This window comes from Lactuca virosa, chromosome 8 (genome assembly GCF_052849685.1).
Source record: "Lactuca virosa cultivar CGN04683 chromosome 8, Lactuca_virosa_CGN04683_v6, whole genome shotgun sequence".
NCBI classification, from domain to species: domain Eukaryota; kingdom Viridiplantae; phylum Streptophyta; class Magnoliopsida; order Asterales; family Asteraceae; genus Lactuca; species Lactuca virosa.
In genome coordinates, this window is record NC_136433.1 from 253,414,619 (window position 1) to 253,439,878 (window position 25,260).

The following is a 25,260-nucleotide window of genomic DNA, read 5'->3' on the forward strand; positions in this document are numbered from 1 at the left end:
CAACAGGGTAGGTCGAGCACCCAGATATACTTGACAGGGAAGGCCGGGCACCCAGATATGCCTGGCAGTATGTATTTGTATGGTATGTGGTATGATGGGGGAACTCACTAAGCTTCGTGCTTACGGTTTACAGTTTTGGTTTCAGGTACTCTGTTTTAAAGGAAAGGATCCGGCTTGGTCGCAGCGCATCACACTGTGTTTTCCGCACACGAGATCCTTGGGATTACACTCTGATATGGTTTCATGATATTATATTTTGATTATTAACACTTTGGTTTTTACATGAGACATTATTATGAATGTTTTTATACTAATGGTTTATGCAATAACTTATTTAAAAATGAAATTTTTAGTCTGTATTTTTGGGATGTTACAGTTAAGTATAAACTTTTAATAAAAGATTTTAATCGCATGTGATTTTCTAATATCTATGTTTTTTTATACATAATCACATGTGATTTTCGTAATTACATTTGATTTTATAATATCATATTTTTTTATACATAATCACATGTGATTTTTGTAGTGTGAATGTGAACATATTTAATTTGATATTGAATGTGAACATATTGAATGTGAATGTGATTTTTCTTTTTGTGAATGATAATCACATGTGATTATTTACAATATTTTATTTGATAATCACATGATAATCAATTTTTTTGTTGGTTTTTTTATAATTATATGTGATTCTAAAAATTTTACTCATGTTATTTGTTTCTATAATATTTTTATGATGTGAACATATTTAATCATATTTGATTTATCTTTTTGAAATCATATATTACAAATGATAATCATATGTAATTGATACACTTTAGATAACATGTGCAAATTCATATGTTTTATTCTATTATATATGATTTGTCATATGTGATTTGTTTTTTAATATGTTCAGATTTAAATCATATATTTTTTTTTTGAATATTGTAATCACATGTGATTGTTGAAATCTTATGTTATTGCTAGCATAAATTATTATGAATATAATCATGATTTTTCAAATCATGTTTCATTTGTTTTCTAACGTGAACAGATTTAAATCATGTGTGATTCTGTTTCATATGTTAGTTCTAGCATAAATTATTATGAATTTAATCACATATGATTTTAAAAACTCATATGTGATTATACCCACATATCATAAAAATATACATTTGTTGAAATCTTATGTTATTTCTAGCATAAATTATTATGAATATAATCACACATGATTTTTCAAATCATGTTTCATTTGTTTTCTAACGTGAATAGATTCAAATCATGTGTGATTCTGTTTCATATTTTAATTCTAGCATAAATTATTATGAACTTAATCACATATGTTTTTAAAAACTCATATGTGATTATACCCACATATCATAAAAATATACATTTGTTGAAATCTTATGTTATTTCTAGCATAAATTATTATGAACATAATCACACATAATTTTTCGAATCATGTTTCATTTGTTTTCTAACGTGAACAGATTTAAATCATGTATGATTTTGTTTCATATGTTAATTCTAGCATAAATTATTATGAATTTAATCACATATGATTTTAAAAACTCATATGTGATTATACCCACATATCATAAAAATATACATTTGTTTTGTAGAGTAATAAAAGACCCGCATATCTATCATATCATATATATTTTCAAAGATTCACATCCACTATCTCTGCATATCCACATATCTAATTAAAAACTAATATTGTCTTGATAAATCAACAAAGAAATTATCCATCTTCACCTTCAGCACTTGCATCTTCATTTTCCCATTCACCCTTTTGCCTTCAATCAATCAACCATATTGGCAGTCATTCAACCTTTTATGGATTTCTGCACAAGCTTTTCTTTGATCACTTTCTCTCTTCTCTTTATTTTGTTTGTTGTACTCATGAGCAAGTTCCATGATATCATCCTTCATGAAATTAATTTAAGAACTTATCAATGCATAAGCATATTTGGTTCTCACCCAATCCAACAACGCATCTTGAGTTCCTTCTTTTGGGAATCCGGTTTTGTAATCTGTTTCACCCATATACGTTTCCATGTATCTCATCACAAATACTCCACAATTTGTTTTGTTATCTTTAGTTTTACATAGCAGATGTGGTATTTGTGGTTTGATATCTGGGTCTTCAAGGGCATGACATCGTGGATGATTTATCTCATGGAGATATCTCAAGAAGTATTTTTTCTGAATATTATAAAAATATATATAAAGTTAGTCATATACAATTAAACATATAAAAAATGTTATTTACATTTATATAATCAGATGTGAATAAAAATAATTTACATAATCACATGTGATTACAATCATGAAATAATGTTTTACATAATCACATGTGATTACTTACCAGGTTTTTGAGTACAAGCATGTACTTATCTTTGATTGTTGCTGCTGAGATGTTGTTGTCCAGTATTACAATGCTTGCATTTTTTATGTTAAAAACAAATACAAACAAGTGTTCCTGCCGGCAAGTAGGGAAAAATATTTGCATTTAAATATGTATTGTCATATTTAGGAAGGATATACACTATAATAAGAATAATAAGATTTTTTAAAAAAACTTACCATATCAACATCTTTCAATTTTATTTTTTCTTCATCTCCATTCAACCAATCTACAAAGTATTTTTTGAATAGATTGTATCTATTCTCCTTTTTTCTCCTTTTCTTTCTCCTCTACCTCCTTTTCCATTTGTTCTTTTACTTTTTTGTCAATCCTTTTCTTTTTGTCATCCTTTTCTTTTTGTCATCCTTTTTTGGTTTAGGAAGTTGCTCATCCTCAATATAGTTTGTCTAAATGTTAAATCATTTGTGATTTTAGTGTATAATCATATGTGAATCTAAATAGATAATATAGATGATATTAATTTAGTGTTAGAATCACATATGTTTTACTTACAGTCATTTGGACAGACAAGAAAACTATGTATGGAGAATTATTAATGTCTCGATCCTTCTCGTTGTAGTTGAGTAGTTCAGACCATGAGTCTATGACATCCGAAAATAGATATTCTCCGGGAAACAAACTTTCAAATACATATCGGAATACCACTCTTTTGTTTATTGTTAATAACAGCTGATCACTGTAAATATTAAAAAAAAATGTTATTTCATATTATTATATACATGAATATAATCACATGTGATTTAATAAAATATGTTAATATGATTATTATATTCATATCTTTAATCACATGTGATTTACTAATTATTAAACAAGTATATTTATATTTATTTTTGTAAATGTTAATGTTAACTTACTATACACTTCCTTGCAAATTGAAAAGCCGAATAACCAAGAATTTCTTCTTCTTTTGTTAATTTTGTTTTCAAGCAAATGGCTCTCTCTTTATACGAAGATCTCTTAACTTCAGCTGGCTTCTTCTTTCGTTGTTGCCGAGGTTCCTGAGTTAGATTTTGGTTTTCTGTAAGCTCAGGCAGCTGTTCTGTAAGCTCAGGCAAAGACTCTTTGTTTTGATTTGTTGTCGATATTCCTAAGTTACTTATCTTTGGGTGGCTCTTTCTTTTTGGATCTAGCATATCTTTCACCAGATCTTTTTTACCTTCATCTTTTGCAGTATTCTGCAATTCATATATGATTATAACCGTTAGAAAAATATTAGAATCATAATTTTAAAATATTTATAATTACTGTTAATCACATATGGTTGTAAGTTTAAGTAAAGTGATAATTAGTTTCAATCACATGTGATTGTACCTTTAAGAAATAATAAAATCATATGTGATTACCTTTATAAAGATATGATATTGTACAAATAGACAAAATAATATTTACCTCTGTCATGTCTGGGTGGTGGTTCTTTGTTTTTGAATCTAGCACATCTTTCACATCTTCTTTTTTACCTTCATATTTTTCTTCATCAACGATATTCTGCAATTTATATATGGTTATAACAGTTAGAAAAATATTAGAATCATAATTTTAAAATTTTTATAATTACTGTTAATCACATATGATTGTAAGTTTAAGTAAAGTGATAATTAGTTTTAATCACATGTGATTGTACGTTTTAGAAATAATGAAATCATATGTGATTACATTCATAAAGATATGATATTGTACGAACAGACAAAATAATATTTATCTCTATCATCTCTGGAGGTGTCTACTGACTTATGTTGAGATCATATGAGGGCATCATACTCTCTTTTTTTTTATCTTGATATTCTTTCATGGTCTTTTCATAAAGAGAATTGAATTCATCATCATTTAACATTTGGGTACTGTTAAACTCTAATGTGTTTTCAAAAATACTTTCAATAACGTTTGTTATTGTTTAGTTGACATCTTCAAAAATCAGATAAACAAAATAAGTTAGTAGAATAATCACTTGTGATTATATAGGAACAAATGTTGTTCAATGAAGAGTTTTTGTAGATATTTATTTAATGATTAGTTATATTGTTGTTTACCTTCTCCTTCTGCATTTTGCTCTTCTTCATTATCATCACCTTTTTCATTTTCAACACCTTCATCATGCAAATTCATGTCATCCAAACCTTGATCATTATTGACTGTCTTTTTAAGTATTGTAATCAATTGTGTTAAAAGCTATGGTTATAGTAAAACAAAATATTTTTTTTTGATTATGATCACATGTGATTAGTTATATAGGTACAATAATCACTTGTGATTATATAGGAACAAATGTTCTTCAATGAAGAATTTTTGTATATATTTAATTAGGGATTTTAATCATTTAATTATTTGTGGTTATAATCATATAATCAGATGTGATTACAGATGAATATTGATATGATTGAACACAGTCATATGATTTATCACTTTCATGCATGTTTTTTGAAAAAAAATTCTTTTTGTTTAAATCATAAATGAGTATAAAAAGGAATACATGAATAACAGAACACTAAATCGAGAAATTAAACGTTAATATTAGTAAAATTGAGTTTTATTTTAACAGTAAACTTAGGTAAATTGTTCGACATCGAAACTAGGGTTTGATTTAAAAAAAAAAACTTTTGAATAATGCCGATTTTCTGTATATTGATGAAACTAACAGTAGGAAAACTCGAAAATCGAGTGATATTCATAAAAAAAAACTCGAAAATAATGAGAATCAAGTGATATTTACCTTTCAATGAAACCTTCGACGACGTTTTTTCTGTTTTTGACGACATATGTATCGTTTTCGTTGAAAATGGTTGAAATGTTAGAGAGAAGCGAGGGTTTCTGTTGAGAGAAATAAGGGTTCTTGATTGCTTTGAGGATTCCGACGATGTGTGTTTGGAACCAACTTATATTTTTTTTACGATTATACCCTTTTATTTTTTAAATGCGATGTGTTTTGGAAGCAATTAACTTATTTACATTTATGCCACCGTACCGGATACAACTTTCATAGAGATGGACAGCCCCAACAATATAACTGGACAGCCCCTACAATATAACTTTTGTTCTCAAATGTTCTCGCGCGAAAAATATTCTCGATTGAACGCTCCCTATATATATATATATATATATATATATATATATATATATATATATATATATATATATCTTAATCTTAACTATTCTATAAAACATATTTACCATTTCTTGAAATTTAAGAGGTACAACTACTAATACATAATGAACAACTCTATTAGGCTTACTATCAATCCATGTACCGTCTCTATTCTCCAACTTGGGGAAAGTTGAAATACGCTCCTCATCTCTCCCAACTCATTTTTTCTCTCATCTACTCACTAAAAGTTAAAACCCTAGACATCCTCTGTGATATGTAGCCGTCACCGCCCTCCTCCGTTTCATCACAAACACACCAGCACCCAATCGAGGCCCTTGCACCATCTCCACCTTGAACCATCCTTGCACTCTCCTACTACCGTCCCTCTCTAAAACACCATAGAAACACTACCCCTCAGCACTACATATAAACCCTAGACACCACCACCGGCTGCCGTCTCCAGTCATATTTTATCTTTCAAAACCAACATAGAACCGTCTAAGATACTTTCTATCCAAACCACCATAGAACCACCACTGCTCAACCCTCTACGAAAACATAGGCACCACTATTGACCACCGTCTTCACCACCACAAACATCTTTTCTATTACCAACCTCTATCTTTCTTTCATTTTGTTATAAATAATAGATCCACAATTTGGGTTTTTTTTTCTCTTAACTCGGTTTTTATTGTCTTGTGGAGGTCACATAGAGCTTGTAACTTGGTTCCCTGGTCATCTCTCTCTCTCTCTCTCTATTTTTGTTTGGTTTGGTCTTCATTTTTTTGGGCATTTTTAAATCTTTTTCTAATATTTATAACTAATGGAGTGTTGTTAAATGCTGAGGAAAATCAAGAATTATTGACTGATACTTTTTGATGAAGGATGTTAAGGTTGGAAGTCGATATAGGCAAGTCCGAGCACCTGTGGTTCTCTCTGATGATTGAACAGAGTAGGCTTATGATCTACAGATAGTTTGGAATACAAATCATCTCTTAGTTATTGATCTGATTTGTGTTCCTATTTTTAATGTCTATGGTTTTATATTTATCATTTTAGGTTGACATTTTAGCATCTCAGATGATATGTTTATCATTTGTTGCAAGTGCTCGAGTTGTGAAGGTATGAGAATAATAGGGAAGAAGTCGATAAATTGAAATCTCTAGCGCACTGCAGGTAAGCTTCCCATAAGGACATAGCGTGCATGTTTGATTCAACTCAATCTTTTGTTTTTCAACCAAATCTTTCACCTTACAAAAACTAACTCTTTTTCACGAGCCATTGACATGGTTAGAGTTTCTTGTTATAATATATTCTAGGTACTTTTTGGAGCCATTGACATATCAAAAAATTGATTGGGTTTTATATGTAATTTGTAGAAAACCTCACAAGTAGAGGATGCTTTGCAAGACATTAATAAGTTTTTGCAGAACATCTGTATATTTTTTTATTGAATCCTGCTGTGCGTTTCTTCTTGCGAATGCAGGTCAATAGCATGAATTGCCTCGCCAAGTTGCTAATAACTCAGTATTTTGTGGTACGTTTCTGTTTCTGTTTCTAGCATCGATTATGCGTCGCCATTTTTATTATCGCTAATGTATTTGCTTAACAAATAATATGTTGTTGTTTGGCATCAGGTATGTATCACAATTTGTTTAGTAGATAATAACAAAATATGAATCATTACTTTTACAGAAAATAGAAATTGGGGTTTTGATTATAATAAGAATGGTAAAGGTAGTAAGCTTATCTTATTTGTTTGTGGAAAATATGATTTCTATAATATGTTTTACAGTGGATCAAAGTTCCATTTTGAAACTAAGAGATGGTACAAAAAGAGCATCCAAGATGGTTTTAATGTTTCATTATTATTTGAACGGTATGTTTAGTTTTTTTGATTATTTGACTCTTGAATTTGAAACATCATTCAGTTTATAAAATTAATTTTTTTTTATATTGTAGGGAGTGGAAGTAAAATTTTATAGCTGGCATGATGATTGACCGGAAATGAAGAGTCCATAAACCCAAGTAGAGAGGAAACTCAGGATGATATGGATGTTTCAAATGAGATGAAAAGCACTTAAATAACAAAACATATGAGTACAAAATAAATTGATTTTTTAATAATTAATATCAAAGTTGTCAAAATTAATTATATGAATTAAAAGGAAATGTTGTATATTTACACCAAAATAGGGTATACTGTTAGTTTGTTTGGTATAAACATTAATGTAAAATATGGTGTGTTCATTTATTTTTCTTGATTAGGATAATTTTGCATTTGCTTGAGGCACATAATCAGGCTGCAAAACTAGGGTTGAATAGTATAGAAGCATAAGTTTTTGAAAGTAATCAAATGACATATTTACACAATATTGTGTGAAAGTCATAGTAAGTTAAAATCAAAAACCAGTCAAAGGGCAAATGACTTTATCCATTTGTAGCATTTTCAATTGTTTCCATTTTCGTTTTCATTTTCAACTCAGATTAATGCATTTTCAATTGTTTCCAACTTTAGGTGATGAATTTGTATGGTCCAAGTGATGATACATGACAGCTAATTTAACAATTAAGGTATTGTACTTTGAAAATCTACAAATTACATCATCTTACTTTAATTTTAGTTCATTTTAAAGAAATTTACTTCGAAAATATACCCATTACAACATTCTACTTTGAATTTATGTCATTTATGCAATGTACTTATGAAAAGCTACTAATTACAACATCCTACATGTTCGAAAAAAGAATGGAAGATATACACGATTACAAGGGGATTTTAGAAATTTTAGAAAAACGAGCAGAGAAGAAGAGGCTTACAGTAAATATATATACTTCTTTAAATTTAGACTTATTAAATATGTCATTTCCTTTTGACTAAATGAACTTAGTCGATGGTTATGTATTTTTGGAGAACTTTGGCTCTTATTTCATTTTACCATGCCTTGGTATGGAACAAGTTTCTCGATTTTATTTGTATAAGTTCTCTGTCCATTGTTCATTATGTATAACCTTTAAATTCCTCTTAAGAATCTGTTAAATCTTTTTACCACTTCAAATAATCTTATGTTTTATTATTATATTCATTTGGTGTAGGATTGTTGAAATTAAAAGGTGCATGGATTTCACTAATCCACGATCTCAAGTAAAATGGAAAAAGTTCTCATATATGATCTTCTAAAAAGTTTGATGGACAGTGAGGAGCTACATATGTGTTGTTTATTGCAAATTAAAGATGCAGTTTACATCTTTGGTCTTAATTTAATGATGAATGATAACATACTTTTATGGCTTTTCTTTATTTGTTTTAAGATAAATGATATCCGATTATGAGTCCTATTATTTTCCTTAAAGTATAAAATTCAAGTAAAAACAATAAGAATGGAAATGATCGATAATAGACAACTCTAGAAATTTGGTATTATTAATAGATCTGCTGTTGATGAGGATCTTCTTTAAAGTCTACAAAGGGCGTGTTCAACACTATAGTACTAATCACCGTGAGGAAACTATTCACCGAATTTGACAAATCGCCGCTAGGAAACAATCGTCGCCTAAATAAATTAATCACCGCCTAGAAATTATTCGTCACCGCCGCTTTGCGCGGGTAGACGACTAGTATATATATATATATATATATATATATATATATATATATATATATATATAATTTTCATTGATATTTTAGCAACTTTTGAAAGAGATTATACTGTATTTATGTACAGTAATTACAAAAGATATACGGCATGTTTTAAATTTTATTGTAATTGCACCAGTATGAATGGTTTTCCAGGTTCTTGTTAATCATTTAGTTAGTTGACTACTAACTTTGTTCTAGAAACAAAACAGATTCTCAACCTAACATATACCTACATATAAAAATAAGAGTTGTCTATTTTTTTGCTTAATTAAATTTATGACTCAACAACGTTATTGAATTTGTATATAGATTATAAACACTAGCTTCAAACTCCCAAAGTATACATAATCATTACTTTGTACATATTAGAAAATGCACACAAAATCATACCTTTTAAACAGGGAAATCACGGCCGCAGTACTCCGGATCGAGTCGGAAAATCTATTGACAATAGTTCATGAACTAAATTCATCGAAAATACTATATAAATATCGAAATTAACAGAAAAATTAATGATTCCATCCACCATGAACATTAGGATAACCAAATGATTCTTGAAACTCAGATCCATAGCGGCTAGGGTACAAGCCCTAATCCGGTACACTATTTTGGAAGCATAAGGAGAGAGGGTTTAGTAGTACCAGGTTAAACAATTTGAAAATTACCAAATTGACCCTGGAAGGATCTGGAATATTTTAGTGGCGTCAAATTCGAAATCAATGTAAAATCCATATTTTATGAAAAAAAATAATCCTACATTTTTGTGAAAGTTACCTTTTTAATATGTTAATTTAATAAAATATCATCTGTAAAATTTAAATATAACAGATTGGTTTCATTTTACAAAATACTTTTTGTCAATAATACGATTTTAAAAAAAAAATAAAAATAAAAAATAAAAAATAAAAAAATTATAGAAGATTAACTATATTTGTAAAAAAAATGTAAATATGTCAAAATAGTATTGTGTTTGCTATTTGATTTTTTTCTACTAGAATTATATATATATATATATATATATATATATATATATATATATATTTTAGATGAATATTATATTACCCATGTTACCAAATGCTTACATTCGAAGTGAATCGAACCCGATGCATTGGCTTGACTCGCATGCTAGACATGTATCATTAAATTTGTAATAAGCTTGTGTTCAAGTCAACATACAAGAACAAATAATATTGACCTGTTACATTAGAGAGTCTTCCATAGAAAAACAAGAGAGATCCATGCCACAATTTAAATCTCGTTTTAAACTTCCCAATAAAGATGAGGTTACTGCAAATTTAAGCAAACAAACTAACTTTGTGGTGCCTGATTTCATTGGAAAATAATGATAAAGCACGACAACCATAAAGAAATTGAATTAGTGTACATATAAGAGTACCCAAATCAAGAAAGGTTTATGTTGTCAAAACACAAAGGTTTCTTGTTCGGAACACCAACCACAATCTTTGCCACAAAATAGTAAATATCCAAATCAAACAAGATTTCTTTTCTTGTACACCGTCGTGATTGGATAAAGCCGAAATATGTTTTTTTTATAGAATTTAAGAAACATACATACATAAACCCTTGAAAGAAAATATATCAATAGTCTAATTAAATTCAATATCATTGTTGTACAAGCTCTTCAATGGCTAAATCTTCTCCGCATTAAGACGGATAGGAATGAAATATGAGAACAAATCTAAAGCAACATGTGATTTGTCTATATAACATTTAAAAAAAGGTTGTGGTCTTTTGAGAAAAATGCATAAGAGTGTTCTTATAAAACTTTATATCGATATAGCATAATAATTGTGCTTCAACATTATATCTCACCACTCAAATAACATAGTATTATACAAGAAAACAAATGTAACAGAAGAAAGAAAACAACACTACAGCTATAGCTTCAGGAATCTCCAATGACAAAGACCACAATGTTATGATACAATTGACTTATGTACTTCAAGTTTGTATGTTCTCAATGTTATGATACAATTGACTTATGTACTTCGAGTTTGTATGTTCCTTGGGTATTGTTATCAAAATTTCAAAACCATACTCTAAAAGAGATTAAGTTTTCTTTTTCTTATTTACATTTTCCATAATTCATATATGGCTGTTTGGGATGAGAATATGGTAACAAAAGCATTTTGAGTTGGTTATTTTCATTTCTTTATCTAATGGGTGTTATATTTTGGTTTCAATTTATGAGCATCAAGGGATGAGAGATACATGGGAATTGGATCGTCTGAAAGAGAAAAATTTGCCTTAATACAAACTCCAAGAATCAGGCACATAAATAAATTAAGACCGTTTTTATTCTAATTAAATATTCCAAGCTTTCTTTAATACCCTTCCTTTCTTTATCAAGTCAAATAAGAAGCACTTGTATGTAACTTATTAGTTCATTCAGAGTCCTTAAACACCATTCTTTGTCCATACAACACTTTTTGCAAACCGAACAATCACTTAATGGAGAGACAAGAAAAGAAACAGGCTCGTTAGTCGTATATCCTGTTCCCATTGAGTAAAAAATAATAATAATAATAATAATAATAATAATACCTCAATTAGATGAATAAAAAAGAAATCCACATGTTGATATCTTTCCATATTTCAAAATTTTGACACAAATTCTACTCTATAACCCCGAAAACTTGTGGATTGTACAACACTCGGATCCCCAATCATTTGATGGGTTAACCCATTCAACATACAACAAAATTCTGGTAGTTTTTTAAAACACTTGTTAGTTACACTTTTCCTTCATATTGGAAATTCAATTTGTAATCATGTTGTAGATTTGCCAAGGTGTTCCTGCATGGACCCTCTGGAACATAAAAAAGGTAAAACAAGTGAATTAGTGTTGGTGTTTTATAATAATCTTTAAAAAAAAAAGTAATAGTTTAATGGTTTGAATATATTGAGAGGGATTAAAATAAGAAAGGGAATGGGATTAATTACCTCCTAAAACAGTATGAATATATTGGAGATCATCTGATGAGCAAGCATCTATTAAAGCATAAACACCTGGTCTCAAAGCTTCATCTATCTCCCTGCAATCAATTTCCATCAGATGTTGTAAATATAGAATGAAATGAAAGTAAAATTACAAAACTGACCTTCTGATGCCGGCTTTCAGAGGACCATATCCTGAAAAGACCACTATGTAAGTGGATAAAAACAGGCGACAATCCTGCCCAATCACATCTTTCTGTTGTCGTATCTGCCAAAAAAAATTAAATCTTTAAAAACATCATGGATTGATAAGGAATGAAACTTAACAAAGTGAAAGGAATCACATTCCTTGAATGAATAAACAAACCTCTTCATAAATTCTTCTAAGGAAAGCACCACATTTTACCCCCTCTTGTAACCCCCATACAAAATAACCTTTGAGGGTAGTTTGGTCATTGTTTACCATCTCCGAACAATGAAGAAGAACAGAAACAGAAGCTTGAAGCAAAGCAATGTGCTGTAAACTTTCCATGCAAGTAAAGCAATGGTTTAACATATAGACAATGTACTTTGTTTTTTTACCTATAATATCAATTTACTTACATTTCTTTACTCATAATAACAATTCCATTGCTCATATTCTAAAATATTTTTAAACATCATTTATCCGGACAACATTTTATCCATAAAAAAAGAAAAAGATTTCAAACCTTTTATGATGCCTAAGCAAAGTATGCAGCATCCTGCAACACACTGCATATAACTCAATTGAATATTCTCTATCTAAAACCTCGGTTTTCACACCCTCAGTCCCTGAAGTATGATTTTGGCAAAATCAAACCCTAGAGTTTGTTTATTTTAAGAAAGACCATCATATACTTAATAATTAATACCAAAACTACCCTTTGGTTTAATATGAAAGATAAATATACTCGGTGGTTCGTTTTAAGAATGAGGAATGTCACGTAACAAATCTCACGACAAGATTCACACCTCGAGCCTCATTCACGCTACGAAAGTGAGTGCTTACGGCCCCTTATTAATATTTTAATTATTTCGGGGAGGGAATACATATGCCTAAATATTTTGTTTATACAAATCAATTTCCTTTTATATGAAATTACTATAAATCTAGTTTATAAAAATATTATTAATTAACAATTTACCATATTGTTACGAATAAACTAGTATAATTTTTTCGTATACGTATTCTGGTTATTTTGTCGTGAAATAACCATTTCACACAACAAATACTACACGATACAAAATTATATGATTTTTATTTTACATTGCATATTATAACAAGCACATTACGAAACTCTGTAGTATTTCAAGGATTCAAGCTATTACTATGCATGTTTATTTACATGTTTAAGTGCACAACGTTTATACATGTACATATGTTCATTAATTTGAAACATTCATTTTTATAAAAGCGACCACACCAAACTTTTGCATACATGTCAAACATACTCGGCTTTTATAAACCTCATACATCGATATTCATTATGCCTAGTGACTTAATCACAATTAAGTTAGGGCTGAGAGTTATTCACAAAGTTTTTAGCTAGGGGCTTTTTAGTGAGACGTTACGTTATTCATTAGCTAAGTCTAACCACTTAGCATACCCACACTACTATAATTGTTAATCTTCGGAGCGAGATACATATGTATAGATCTATACGTGGTTGATATCCCCACTTGCGGTTGCTAGCTACAACCTCGACTGATCAATCAAAGCGGGTGATAGGTGTCTACAATTTTTCCTGCAACGTCCAATGAAGCTTTGTAGTCGGGTACACTCAAGTCACATAGCTCGGTTATAGAACTCACTATAAACATCAACTCAAATATCTTTCTCTCCCTTACTACAACTCATAAACTTGATTCGTTTAAAACCATTTTAAGCATGAATTTACTTATACCAAGACACCTTTTGGATTTTTCAAAGCTTATTTAAATATGGTTTACTTATAAAGAAAATACTTTTTGAAACGCTTTTAAAAGTATTATTACTGCTGTTAGCAGAAAACCTCTAACGCTCACCAACCTTGTGTTGACCCTCAAAACTACATGTATTCTCAGGAAATCACTAAACAGACATTTGTGACAACCCGAAACTTTGTCCGTTTCTATTACGCGAGTTTCATTAATAAAATATTGAATTTGTTAACTTTTCCGTCAAACTTCTTGGTTTTGAAAATAATCTAGTTATGTATACAATTAAATTATTTACGAGTCGGAACCAAAAATCGCGCAGAAACCCGAATATCTCAAAAAAAAAATCAAGCATTTGCGGTCTAAATGAGATTACGACCGTAAACGTGTTTACGGCCGTAAACTCGTTTACGACCGTAAACCTGTTTACGGTCAGTGAAGAGTGGACCCCCCACAACACCCCTATAAATACGATGCCTCCACCTTCATTAGAACATTTCTGGCCAAATACTATCTCATTCTCTCTCTAAGAACCTTAACCGTAAACACTCAAAACGTCTTCAAACTTCGGAAATCATCGAGAAACCACGTTTGGGTCGCTTTGGAACGTCTCAGGGCACTCATCTCTTCGAAATCAGCACCCAACTCTAGTGTTCTTGAGTTTACGGTCAGCCTTCAGAAACCGTAAACTCTGTTCTTGAGTTTACGGTCCAACCTTCAAAAACCGTAAACTCTGTTCTTGAGTTTACGGTCCAAGCCTTCAAAAACCGTAAACTTCTCTTCGACCGTAAACACCTTTTAAGTGGTGTTTTTGACTGAAAACTCACCTTCTTCGATTCGATCGAGTCCCGGTAACATTCCTCAACCGAATTCAGGTGTACCTCTAACACGTTATCTAACGAAATTGCTAATTTAGATACATATACGTATTTACTTGATAATACGATTTCGTTAAGTGTCGCGTGCAACAACTCGAGGATCTTCATTTCAGTCAACGATTTCACAACAAGAACTGTGAGTTCATACCCCTACACTTTCCGTATTTTTAATGTTTTCAGGGGGGGGGGGGAATACAAACTAATCATAAATGTTTTCAAAACTTATGCAAATCTCATACTTTAACCCTTTGGTACTGTGTTGACCATAAGGGACGTTTTCACAAAAATTTGCATAGTTTTCCGGACACGCTATTCACTATACATGCAAACTATAATCGGTATAGTTTGGGATTTTCTAAACATCACGAGTACAGAAACTTTCACTATTAAACATATGCACGAAGACAGAAATAGTTTACAGTTACATCACCACTTCATCATGGTTTTTCATAACTGTAATTATCATTATATACGGTATACATACAGATTTTCACTACGGTAGAACGCTACTACACTACATGTAAACTAGATTGTACGATACTGTGAGGCGCTACTTCACTACTGTACCCTTAGGTGTAAAGGGATAAATCCTACCACTGTATAATCAGAGTCTCCTGGAGGGAGAGCGTGAGATTTGTGAATAGATCTATTCGGGACTGACAATCCCACATCTGGACTGCTAGCTACAGTTAGGCGGGCACGCCTGAGATGTACAAATGTCATTTAACTCGACGCCTGAAGAACGTTGGAAAGGTCTCTAGTCATATCAAGCATGGTTATACGACTCACAATATGTATAAATCACTTTTAGTTTACAACTTAACACTCTTCAACAGTTCTATTTTTTTTACTAAATAGAACTGATACACACTACGTATTCTGGCTAAGGCCAGGGTTTTTCAAACAGAACCGATTATGCAATGGTTTCACATATAAAATACTTACACTTCATGATTAGTTTTAGCTAGTCACATGAGGTAGTATTCTCGCATATCACCACAGTTTTCAGTAACGAACATTCATGGTTTTATACGAAATCGATAACGCTACCCCTTTTCACTAAAGAAAATATCGGATTTTCTTGGAAACATACAGATATTCATGGTTTATTACAGAACTGATAACACTACGTTTTCACTAAGGAAAATATCGGATTTTCTTGAAACTATTCAAATATTTTCCGAACTCATCAACGATTTTCACTACAAACCACCGCTTATGAACTCACCAGCTTTATGCTGTACTCTTTTAAACTGCTTCTATTCTAAGGAAATCAGTAGACAGGTGCCTGCTGAGTTTTTTTTTGAAGAGTTGAAGCAATAAGAGTTTAATGTTATATTCATACAAGTTATATGATGTAATTCAAACAAGTTTCAGAATTGATGTAAACATTTTTTTTACTTAAGTATTCACTTTAATGGTTGTGTTGCTATGATTTTTGTTATTCATTGGTTGTGATGCTATACATGACGTCCTCCACCCGGAGCGTTTCCGCCATCGGTTTCGGGGTGTGACAGATTGGTATCAGAGCCCTTGTTTATAGCGAACTAGTATACCGAACCTTACGTGGTATACAACTATAAACACTAAGGGGCCTAAGTGCTCTACGCTAACAGTATACTTTCAAAATATAAAGTATTTTTATAAAAGTATACGAGCATGCATACATAACAAAATTCATGTCGTTAGTAGAACAGAACAAAAGTATTTGGATGCTGGAACACTGCGGTTAAACCTGGGCAGTTATGTAATCATGTCTAGGGTGAATATAGCCTGATCAACTATATTCAGTCGAGACATGACCAAGATGTGTTTGGGAGTGACTGTGGTGCTACAGCGGGCCTAAAACTTACCAAAATCATCTCACATAAAATACTATAGGAGTATTTTCACTAGAACCAAACTCAGTATACAGATTCACTCTAAGTGTTGCTACCTCTCCTTCCTTAAGCGATAACTTACTTGTATTAGTAACCTTTCTGCGTTTATCGCTCGGTAGAATACTTTCATTATCAAGATGAGATATGTTTTGTTTTTATATCTCGAGGACTTACCATCCTCTTCTTCTTGATTGTTTCTAGAACAAGATGCCTCCTCGACCAAGACCCATCAGAAGGAACGACGACACTCCGCCACCACCACCACCCCCTCAGTTCGACCCTGTCATGTTCCAGGCAGCAGTTACAGCCGCCGTGACTGCAGCAATGACACAAGTGAACGCTGGTGGGACTGGAGGTGGAACCGACCCCCAGAGACAAGATGGAAGTCAGGGACATCAAAAAGAGTGTTCCTACAAGGACTTCATGACTGTGAAACCCAAGTCCTTCGACAGAAATGGAGGTGTCATCGCCCTGACTCGATGGTTCGAGAAGATCGAATCCATCTTCGAAATTTGCGTTTGTTCTGAAGCAAACAAGGTGAAGTTCGCCGCCTGCACCTTCACCGACAGAGCCTTGGCCTGGTGGAATGGTCGGGTCAAAACCCTAACCCTGCCAGTGGCTAATGCCATGGGTTGGGAAAGACTGAAGGAACTCATGCTGGCTGAATACTACCCGAGGGGCGAGGTGCAAAAGTTAGAGCACAAACTTTGGAACTTGAAGATGAAGGGTTCTGACATTGCTGCTTACACTACTAGATTCTGTGATCTGGCACTTCTCTGTCCGGGAATGGTCACCCCGAAAAGCAAGAAAATCGAGAGGTACATTTGGGGACTGACACAACCAACAAAAGGAAATGTCTTGGCTGCGAGGCCGACCACATTTGAAAGCGCCAAGGATCTGGCACAGACTCTGATCGATCATGGAATCGATCTGGATGAAGTGGCAGCTGTCTCTGAACCACAAAAGGAAAGCGGTGGGAAGAAGAAGAAGTTTGGTAACAAACGAAAGGGACAGTCTTCGCAGGAGCCCTCCAAGAAACAACAAATAGTGGCAGTTCATGTTGTTACTGCTCCTGCTGCTGCTCCCACTGCCGTTCCAACCACCCAATCCCCTACCGGTGGTTATGCTGGAAAACTACCTCTATGCAACAAGTGTAACTTCCATCATCACGGACCCTGCCGTGAGCTGAGTTGCAACAACTGTGGAAGGAAGGGACACACAGTTCGATACTGCAAGACACCAGCTCAACCAACCAACCAGGCTCCGGGAGCGGGCGCTGGTCAAACTTGTTATGGATGTGGAGAGGCTGGGCACTTCAGGAGAAACTGCCCCAAGGCAACAACCGGTGGCAATGCAGGGAGAGTTCTAGTGATGGGCCAGGAGGAAGCAGTTGCTGATCCTACCGTTGTTATGGGTACGTTCCTCCTTGACAACTCTTATGCATGCATTCTCTTCGATTCGGGTGCGGAGAGGAGTTTTGTTAGTCATACATTCAAACATGTAATAAAATGTAAATCCCAACCTCTAACCGAAACATTTACCGTCGAGATGGCTAACGGAAAGAAGGAGAGCACTAACGACATATTCATAGGCTGTACTCTTACCCTAGACAATTATTCTTTTCCTATCAATCTTATGCCTGTGTCCATCAAGAGTTTCGACGTCATTATCGGCATGGACTGGCTAAGCTCCAATCGTGCTGATATTCTTTGCTTCGAGAAGGCTATCCGTCTCAATCTTCCCTCTGGCAAAGCTCTCATGATTTACGGAGATAAGCCTAGCTCGAACCTCCGTATCATTTCATGCATCAAAGCTCGGAAGTATCTGCGAAAGGAGTGCCATGCATTTCTAGCTCACGTTATAGACGTGACGCAAGGAGTTAGAGACCTCGAGAGCATCCCCGAAGTCTGTAACTTTCCTGATGTTTTTCCCGAAGATCTCCCAGGAATCCCTCCCGAACGCCAAGTCGAGTTTCGTATCGACTTGATCCCCGGAGCTACTCCCGTAGCTAAGTCTCTTTACCGTTTAGTGCCAACGGAAATGCAAGAATTATCCAGTCAGCTCAATGAGCTGATCAGCAAAGGATTCATAAGGCCGAGTTCCTCACCCTGGGGAGCTCCGATATTATTCGTAAAAAAGAAAGATGGATCCTTCCGGATGTGCATTGACTACCGAGAGCTGAATAAGCTGACCATCAAGAACCGATATCCCTTACCCAAAATCAACGATCTTTTCGACCAACTTCAGGGAGCCAGTTATTTCTCAAAGATCGATCTGAGATCAGGGTACCATCAGTTGCGAGTTCATGAGAATGATGTGCCCAAAACAGCATTCCGAACTCGCTATGGACACTACGAGTTTGTAGTAATGCCCTTTGGTCTAACCAACGCACCGGCAATATTCATGGACCTGATGAATCGGGTGTGCCGCCCTTTCTTAGACAAGTTTTGTGATTGTGTTCATCGACGATATACTTGTCTATTCACGGAGTGAGAATGATCATAAACAGCACATAAGGCAGGTGTTGGAAACATTAAGGGCAGAAAAGCTATACGCAAAATTCTCGAAGTGCGAATTCTGGATCAGGAAGGTGAATTTCCTTGGACACATGATTAGCAAGGAAGGAATACACGTGGACCCTTCCAAGATCAAGGCGATTGAGAACTGGTCTGCACCAAAGACACCCACATAAATCCGGCAATTCTTGGGTCTCGCGGGCTATTATCGCAGGTTCATCCAAAACTTCTCCAGAATCGCTAAGCCCTTAACTACCCTGACGTAAAAAGGGGTAACCTTTAGTTGGGGAGTCAAGCAAGACACTGCGTTTCGAACATTGAAGCAGGCCCTATGCAGCGCACCTATCTTGTCCCTGCCCGAAGGGACAGAAGACTTCGTTGTCTACTGTGATGCATCCAATCAGGGCCTAGGGTGTGTGCTCATGCAGAGAGGAAAGGTCATCGCCTATGCCTCGAGGCAGTTGAAAACACACGAAGTCAATTACACAACTCACGATTTAGAGTTGGGAGCAGTGGTCTTTGCGTTAAAGATCTGGAGACACTATCTCTATGGAACCAAATGCACTATCTTCACCGACCATAAGAGCTTGCAACATATTTTCGATCAAAAGGAGTTAAACATGAGACAACGGCGATGGGTAGAGTTACTTAGTGACTACGAATGCAAAATTCGCTATCATCCCGGAAAGGCCAATGTGGTAGCAGATGCCCTCAGTCGAAAGGAGTATTCAGGACGTAAGGTGAAGGAACTAACAATGACCATCCATTCCCATTTAACCGCGCAAATCAGAGAGGCTCAGCTGGAAGCCTTAAAACCCGAGAACGTGGCAAATGAGTCACTGCGAGGAATGGACAAGAACTTGGAGGTCAAAGGAGACGGAGCGTACTATTTCATGAATCGGATCTGGACCCCAAAGTTCGGCGGGTACAGAGAGATTGTCATGAATGAGGCTCACAAGACGAAATACTCCGTTCACCCAGGTTCAGATAAGATGTACTTGGATCTCAAACAACTCTATTGGTGGCCAAACATGAAAGCAGAGATCGCTACCTTCGTGGGCAAGTGCCTGACTTGCGCCAAGGTGAAGGTCGAATATCAGAAGCCCTCAGGTCTACTTCAACAGCCGGAAATACCTGAGTGGAAGTGGGAAAGGATAACCATGGATTTCATCACCAAGTTACCCAGATCTTCGAGTGGGCACGATGCCATCTGGGTAATTGTCGATCGATTAACGAAGTCCGCCCACTTCCTGCCAATCAAAGAAAACTTCAAGATGGAGAGACTCACCCGAATCTACATTCAAGAGATAGTTCGCCTTCATGGGGTACCTGCATCTATTATCTCCGACCGAGATAGCAGGTTTACCTCGAGATTCTGGCAATCACTACAGAAGGCTCTTGTAACTAAATTGGATATGAGCACGGCTTATCATCCGCAGACTGATGGACAGCGTGAGAGAACAATTCAGACATTGGAAGATATGTTGAGAGCCTGCGTCATCGATTTCGGCGCATCATGGGACACTCATTTTCCTTTGGTTGAATTTTCCTACAACAACAACTACCATACCAGCATCAAGGCTGCGCCGTTTGAAGCCCTCTATGGCCGTAAGTGCAGATCCCCTCTGTGCTGGGCTGAGGTGGGTGACACGCAGCTAGCCAGGGGTCAAGCCCCCGACAGTACTCTCACTGGTCCTGAGATCATCCGAGAAACAACTGAGAAAATTATACAAATCCGAGAACGACTGAAAGCCTCACGAGATAGACAAAAGAGCTACGCCGATAAGAGACAAAAACCCTTGGAGTTCCAGGTTGGTGACCGCGTCCTTCTAAAGGGCTCACCCTGGAAAGGCATGATACGTTTTGGGAAACGTGGAAAGCTAAACCCAAGGTACATTGGACCGTTCGAAATCCTTGCTAGGATCGGTCCCGTGGCATACAAACTTCAGTTACCCCGAGAGCTCAACAACATCCATCATGTCTTCCACGTGTCGAACCTAAAGAAGTGTCTGTCCGATGAGACACTTGTGATGCCTCTCGACGAGATTGAAATCAACGAGAACCTCAACTTCGTGGAAGAACCTGTCGAAATCATGGATCGGGAAGTCAAATGAACGAAACAAAGTCGCATCCCGATAGTGAAGGTTCGCTGGAATGCCAAGCGGGGACCTGAATTCACTTGGGAGCGCGAAGATCAGATGAAACAGAAGTATCCGCATCTTTTTCCTAATCCATGATTTGTATTCTGCGTTCAAATTTCAGGACGAAATTCCCTCTAACGGGGGGATGATGTGACAACCCGAAACTTTGTCCGTTTCCGTTACGCGAGTTTCATTAATAAAATCTCGAATTTGTTAACTTTTCCGTCAAACTTCTTCGTATTGAAAATAATCTAGTTATGTATAAAATTAAATTATTTATGAGTCGGAACCAAGAATCGCGCAGAAACCCGAATATCTCGAAAAATATCAAACATTTGCGGTCTAAATGAGATTACGACCGTAAACGTGTTTACGGCCGTAAACTCGTTTACGACCGTAAACCTGTTTACGCTCAGTGAAGAGTGGACCCCCCACAACACCCCTATAAATACGATGCCTCCACCTTCATTATAACATTTCTGGCCAAATACTCTCTCCTTCTCTCTCTAAGAACCTTAACCGTAAACACTCAAAATGCCTTCAAACTTCGGAAATCATCGAGAAACCACGTTTGGGTCGCTTTGGAACGTCTCAGGGCACTCATCTCTTCGAAATCAGCACCCAGCTCTAGTGTTCTTGAGTTTACGGTCAGCCTTCAGAAACAGTAAACTCTGTTCTTGAGTTTACGGTCTGAACCTTCAGAAACCGTAAACTCTGTTCTTGAGTTTACGGTCCAACCTTCAGAAACGGTAAACTCTGTTCTTGAGTTTACGGTCCAAGCCTTTAAGAACCGTAAACTTCTCTTCGACCGTAAACACCTTTTAAGTGGTGTTTTTGACTGAAAACTCACCTTCTTCGATTCGATCGAGTCCCGGTAACATTCCTCAACCGAATTCAGGTGTACCTCTAACACGTTATCTAACGAAATCGCTAATTTAGATACATATATGTATTTACTTGATAATAGGATTTCGTTAAGTGTCGCGTGCAACAACTCGAGGATCTTCATTTCAGTCAACGATTTCACAACAAGAACTGTGAGTTCATACCCCTACACTTTCCGTATTTTTAATGTTTTCAGGGGGGGGGGAATACAAACTAATCATAAATGTTTTCAAAACTTATGCAAATCTCATACTTTAACCCTTTGGTACTGTGTTGACCATAAGGGACGTTTTCACAAAAATTTGCATAGTTTTCCGGACACGCTATTCACTATACATGCAAACTATAATCGGTATAGTTTGGGATTTTCTAAACATCACGAGTATAGAAACTTTCACTATTAAACATATGCACGAAGACAGAAATAGTTTACAGTTACATCACCACTTCATCATGGTTTTTCATAACTGTAATTATCATTATATACGGTATACATACAGATTTTCACTACGGTAGAACGCTAATACACTACATGTAAACTAGATTGTACGATACTGTGAGGCGCTACTTCACTACTGTACCCTTAGGTGTAAAGGGATAAATCCTACCACTGTATAACCAGAGTCTCCTGGAGGGAGAGCGTGAGATTTGTGAATAGATCTATTCGGGACTGACAATGCCACATCTGGACTGCTAGCTACAGTTAGGCGGGCACGCCTGAGATGTACAAATGTCATTTAACTCGACGCCTGAAGAACGTTGGAAAGGTCTCTATTCATATCAAGCATGGTTATACGACTCACAACATGTATAAATCACTTTTAGTTTACAACTTAACACTCTTCAACAGTTCTATTTTTTTTACTAAATAGAACTGATATACGCTACGTATTCTGGCTTAGGCCAGGGTTTGTCAAACAGAACCGCTTATGCAATGGTTTCACATATAAAATACTTACACTTCATGATTAGTTTTAGCTAGTCACATGAGGTAGTATTCTCGCATATCACCACAGTTTTCAGTAACGAACATTCATGGTTTTATACGAAATCGATAACGCTACCCCTTTTCACTAAAGAAAATATCGGATTTTCTTGGAAACATACATATATTCATGGTTTATTACAGAATTGATAACACTACGTTTTCACTAAGGAAAATATCAGATTTTCTTGAAACTATTCAAATATTTTCCGAACTCATCAACGATTTTCACTACAAACCACCGCTTATGAACTCACCAGCTTTATGCTGATACTCTTTTAAACTGCTTGTATTCTCAGGAAATCAGTAGACAAGTGCCTGCTGGGTTTTTTTTGAAGAGTTGAAGCAATAAGAGTTTAATGTTATATTCATACAAGTTATATGATGTAATTCAAACAAGTTTCAGAATTGATGTAAACATTTTTTTTACTTAAGTATTCACTATAATGGTTGTGCTGCTATGATTGCTGTTATTCATTGGTTGTGATGCTATACATGACGTCCTCCACCCCGGAGCGTTTCCGCCATCGGTTTCGGGGTGTGACAACATTCAAGATGGATTGGATTACAGGTGACCTAGTTTACTTGTTGTTGTATTATATGTCTATCTGTTAAGGCAATTAATGTACTATTATTATCTGTAAAAACCTTGTATTCAAACATCAAGATGAAATGTAAATGCTATTTTGTTTATTGTTGTACTTGTGATATATATTCAGTTTACTTATGATCCATGAACTTAATCGTACAGCCCGGCATGTTCCGCCGCCTCGGACGGAGGTGTGACAAATTACATATGAATGACATGTGAATCATATGTTATTTACATGTGAATCACATGTAATTCAGTGTCTTCATATGTTATTTACATGTGAATTACATATGATTTACATTTAAATCACATGTAAGTTATATGTGAATTACATATGAATCACATTTGATTCAAATGTATGTCAATTATTTTGTTATTAAAATGTACCTAATTTTAGATTCACTCACATCTGATTCACATGTAAATATAATTCATTTTGATTTATATGTTATTCATATTTGATTCACATATTATTAATATATGATCCACATATTATTAAAATGTAACTAATTTGCGATTAACATGTGAATCAAATTTGATTCACATGTGAATCACATCTGATTTATATGATATTCATATTTGATTCATATATTATTAATATGTAATTCACATATTATTAAAAAGTAACTAATTTATGATTAACATGTGAATTACTTCTTATTCTCATATAAATATAATTCATTCTGATTTTTATGTGAATAACATTTAATTTAATTATCATTTATATGTAATTATTATCATCTGATTCACATCTGAATAATATAATATTATAATAATAAGATTGTTGTATCAACTGTTTAATACAAATATAGTAATGATATTTAAAATAATATTTTGAATATCTAAAGTAGAAATGTATTTTCTTTCTAATATTAAATCTTTGAACATGTTATACATTCTTCAATCTTTGTTTAATCTTCTTCTTAGCCATCTCTCTGTCCTCAATCCTTATACTTTCTTCAACTTTGTTGTACTCTTTTGCAAGCTGAAGAATCTTGCAATTTTGTTAGTTTCAGGTAATATTAACATTACAACATATTTACATCTAAGAATATTTAGAGTTTTTTTTAAGAGTGTTTTCTTTCCCAAATCCAGAATTACAGTGTCCATCTGTTTCTCCCATGTACATCTCCATATGGTGCAATGGTGCATTGTAAACACTCCACAATCACGTTTATTTGTTTTTTGTTCGCCAAATCATTTGAATTCTTTTAGCCTAAAGTTTTTCATGACTCATTTCTTCTGCTTTTGAATGATTACTATCACGAAGATATAAACCAAACATTTATTTCTGTTAATTAGAAAAAATACAACAATTTATATATATAAATATAAAAACATATAATTAAAAAAAT

General features: G+C 34.3%; 1 protein-coding gene and 1 long non-coding RNA gene across 4 annotated transcripts; both read right to left on the minus strand.

The window, feature by feature from the left end:
* Positions 1–2,353: 2,353 nt before the first annotated feature.
* On the minus strand, positions 2,354–9,724 carry LOC145129023 (uncharacterized). Of its 3 annotated transcripts, none has more exons than XM_079063778.1 (7): positions 9,523–9,724; positions 4,441–4,497; positions 3,803–3,898; positions 3,268–3,588; positions 2,906–3,089; positions 2,572–2,799; positions 2,354–2,467 (listed from the first exon to the last, which is right to left on the minus strand). In XM_079063778.1, the coding sequence occupies exons 2-5, from the start codon at positions 4,486–4,488 to the stop codon at positions 3,087–3,089; spliced, it is 468 nt and encodes a 155-aa protein (XP_078919904.1). In that variant the 5' UTR covers positions 4,489–4,497; positions 9,523–9,724; the 3' UTR covers positions 2,354–2,467; positions 2,572–2,799; positions 2,906–3,086. The 3 variants fall into 3 exon arrangements, with proteins under 3 accessions (XP_078919904.1, XP_078919903.1, XP_078919902.1); XM_079063777.1 differs by lacking the exon at positions 9,523–9,724 and adding an exon at positions 5,121–5,469; XM_079063776.1 differs by lacking the exon at positions 9,523–9,724 and having other exon boundaries at positions 4,441–4,653.
* Positions 9,725–11,679: 1,955 nt separating this feature from the next.
* On the minus strand, positions 11,680–12,519 carry LOC145134776 (uncharacterized). The gene is made up of 4 exons (XR_013719342.1): positions 12,458–12,519; positions 12,255–12,358; positions 12,097–12,188; positions 11,680–11,962 (listed from the first exon to the last, which is right to left on the minus strand). It is a non-coding gene; the product is annotated as an uncharacterized LOC145134776 (long non-coding RNA).
* Positions 12,520–25,260: the final 12,741 nt, after the last annotated feature.

What these genes read in the sequence shown, in the direction of transcription:
- LOC145129023 (XM_079063776.1), bottom strand. Translation starts at nt 4,506, where the DNA reads ATGATGAAGGTGTTGAAAATGAAAAAGGTGATGATAATGAAGAAGAGC. An exon ending in GCAAAATGCAGAAGGAGAAG is followed by an intron (nt 3,899 to 4,440) that starts GTAAACAACAAT and finishes TATAAATTGCAG; the next exon opens with AATATCGTTGATGAAGAAAA. An exon ending in ACCACCCAGACATGACAGAG is followed by an intron (nt 3,589 to 3,802) that starts GTAAATATTATT and finishes TATGAATTGCAG; the next exon opens with AATACTGCAAAAGATGAAGG.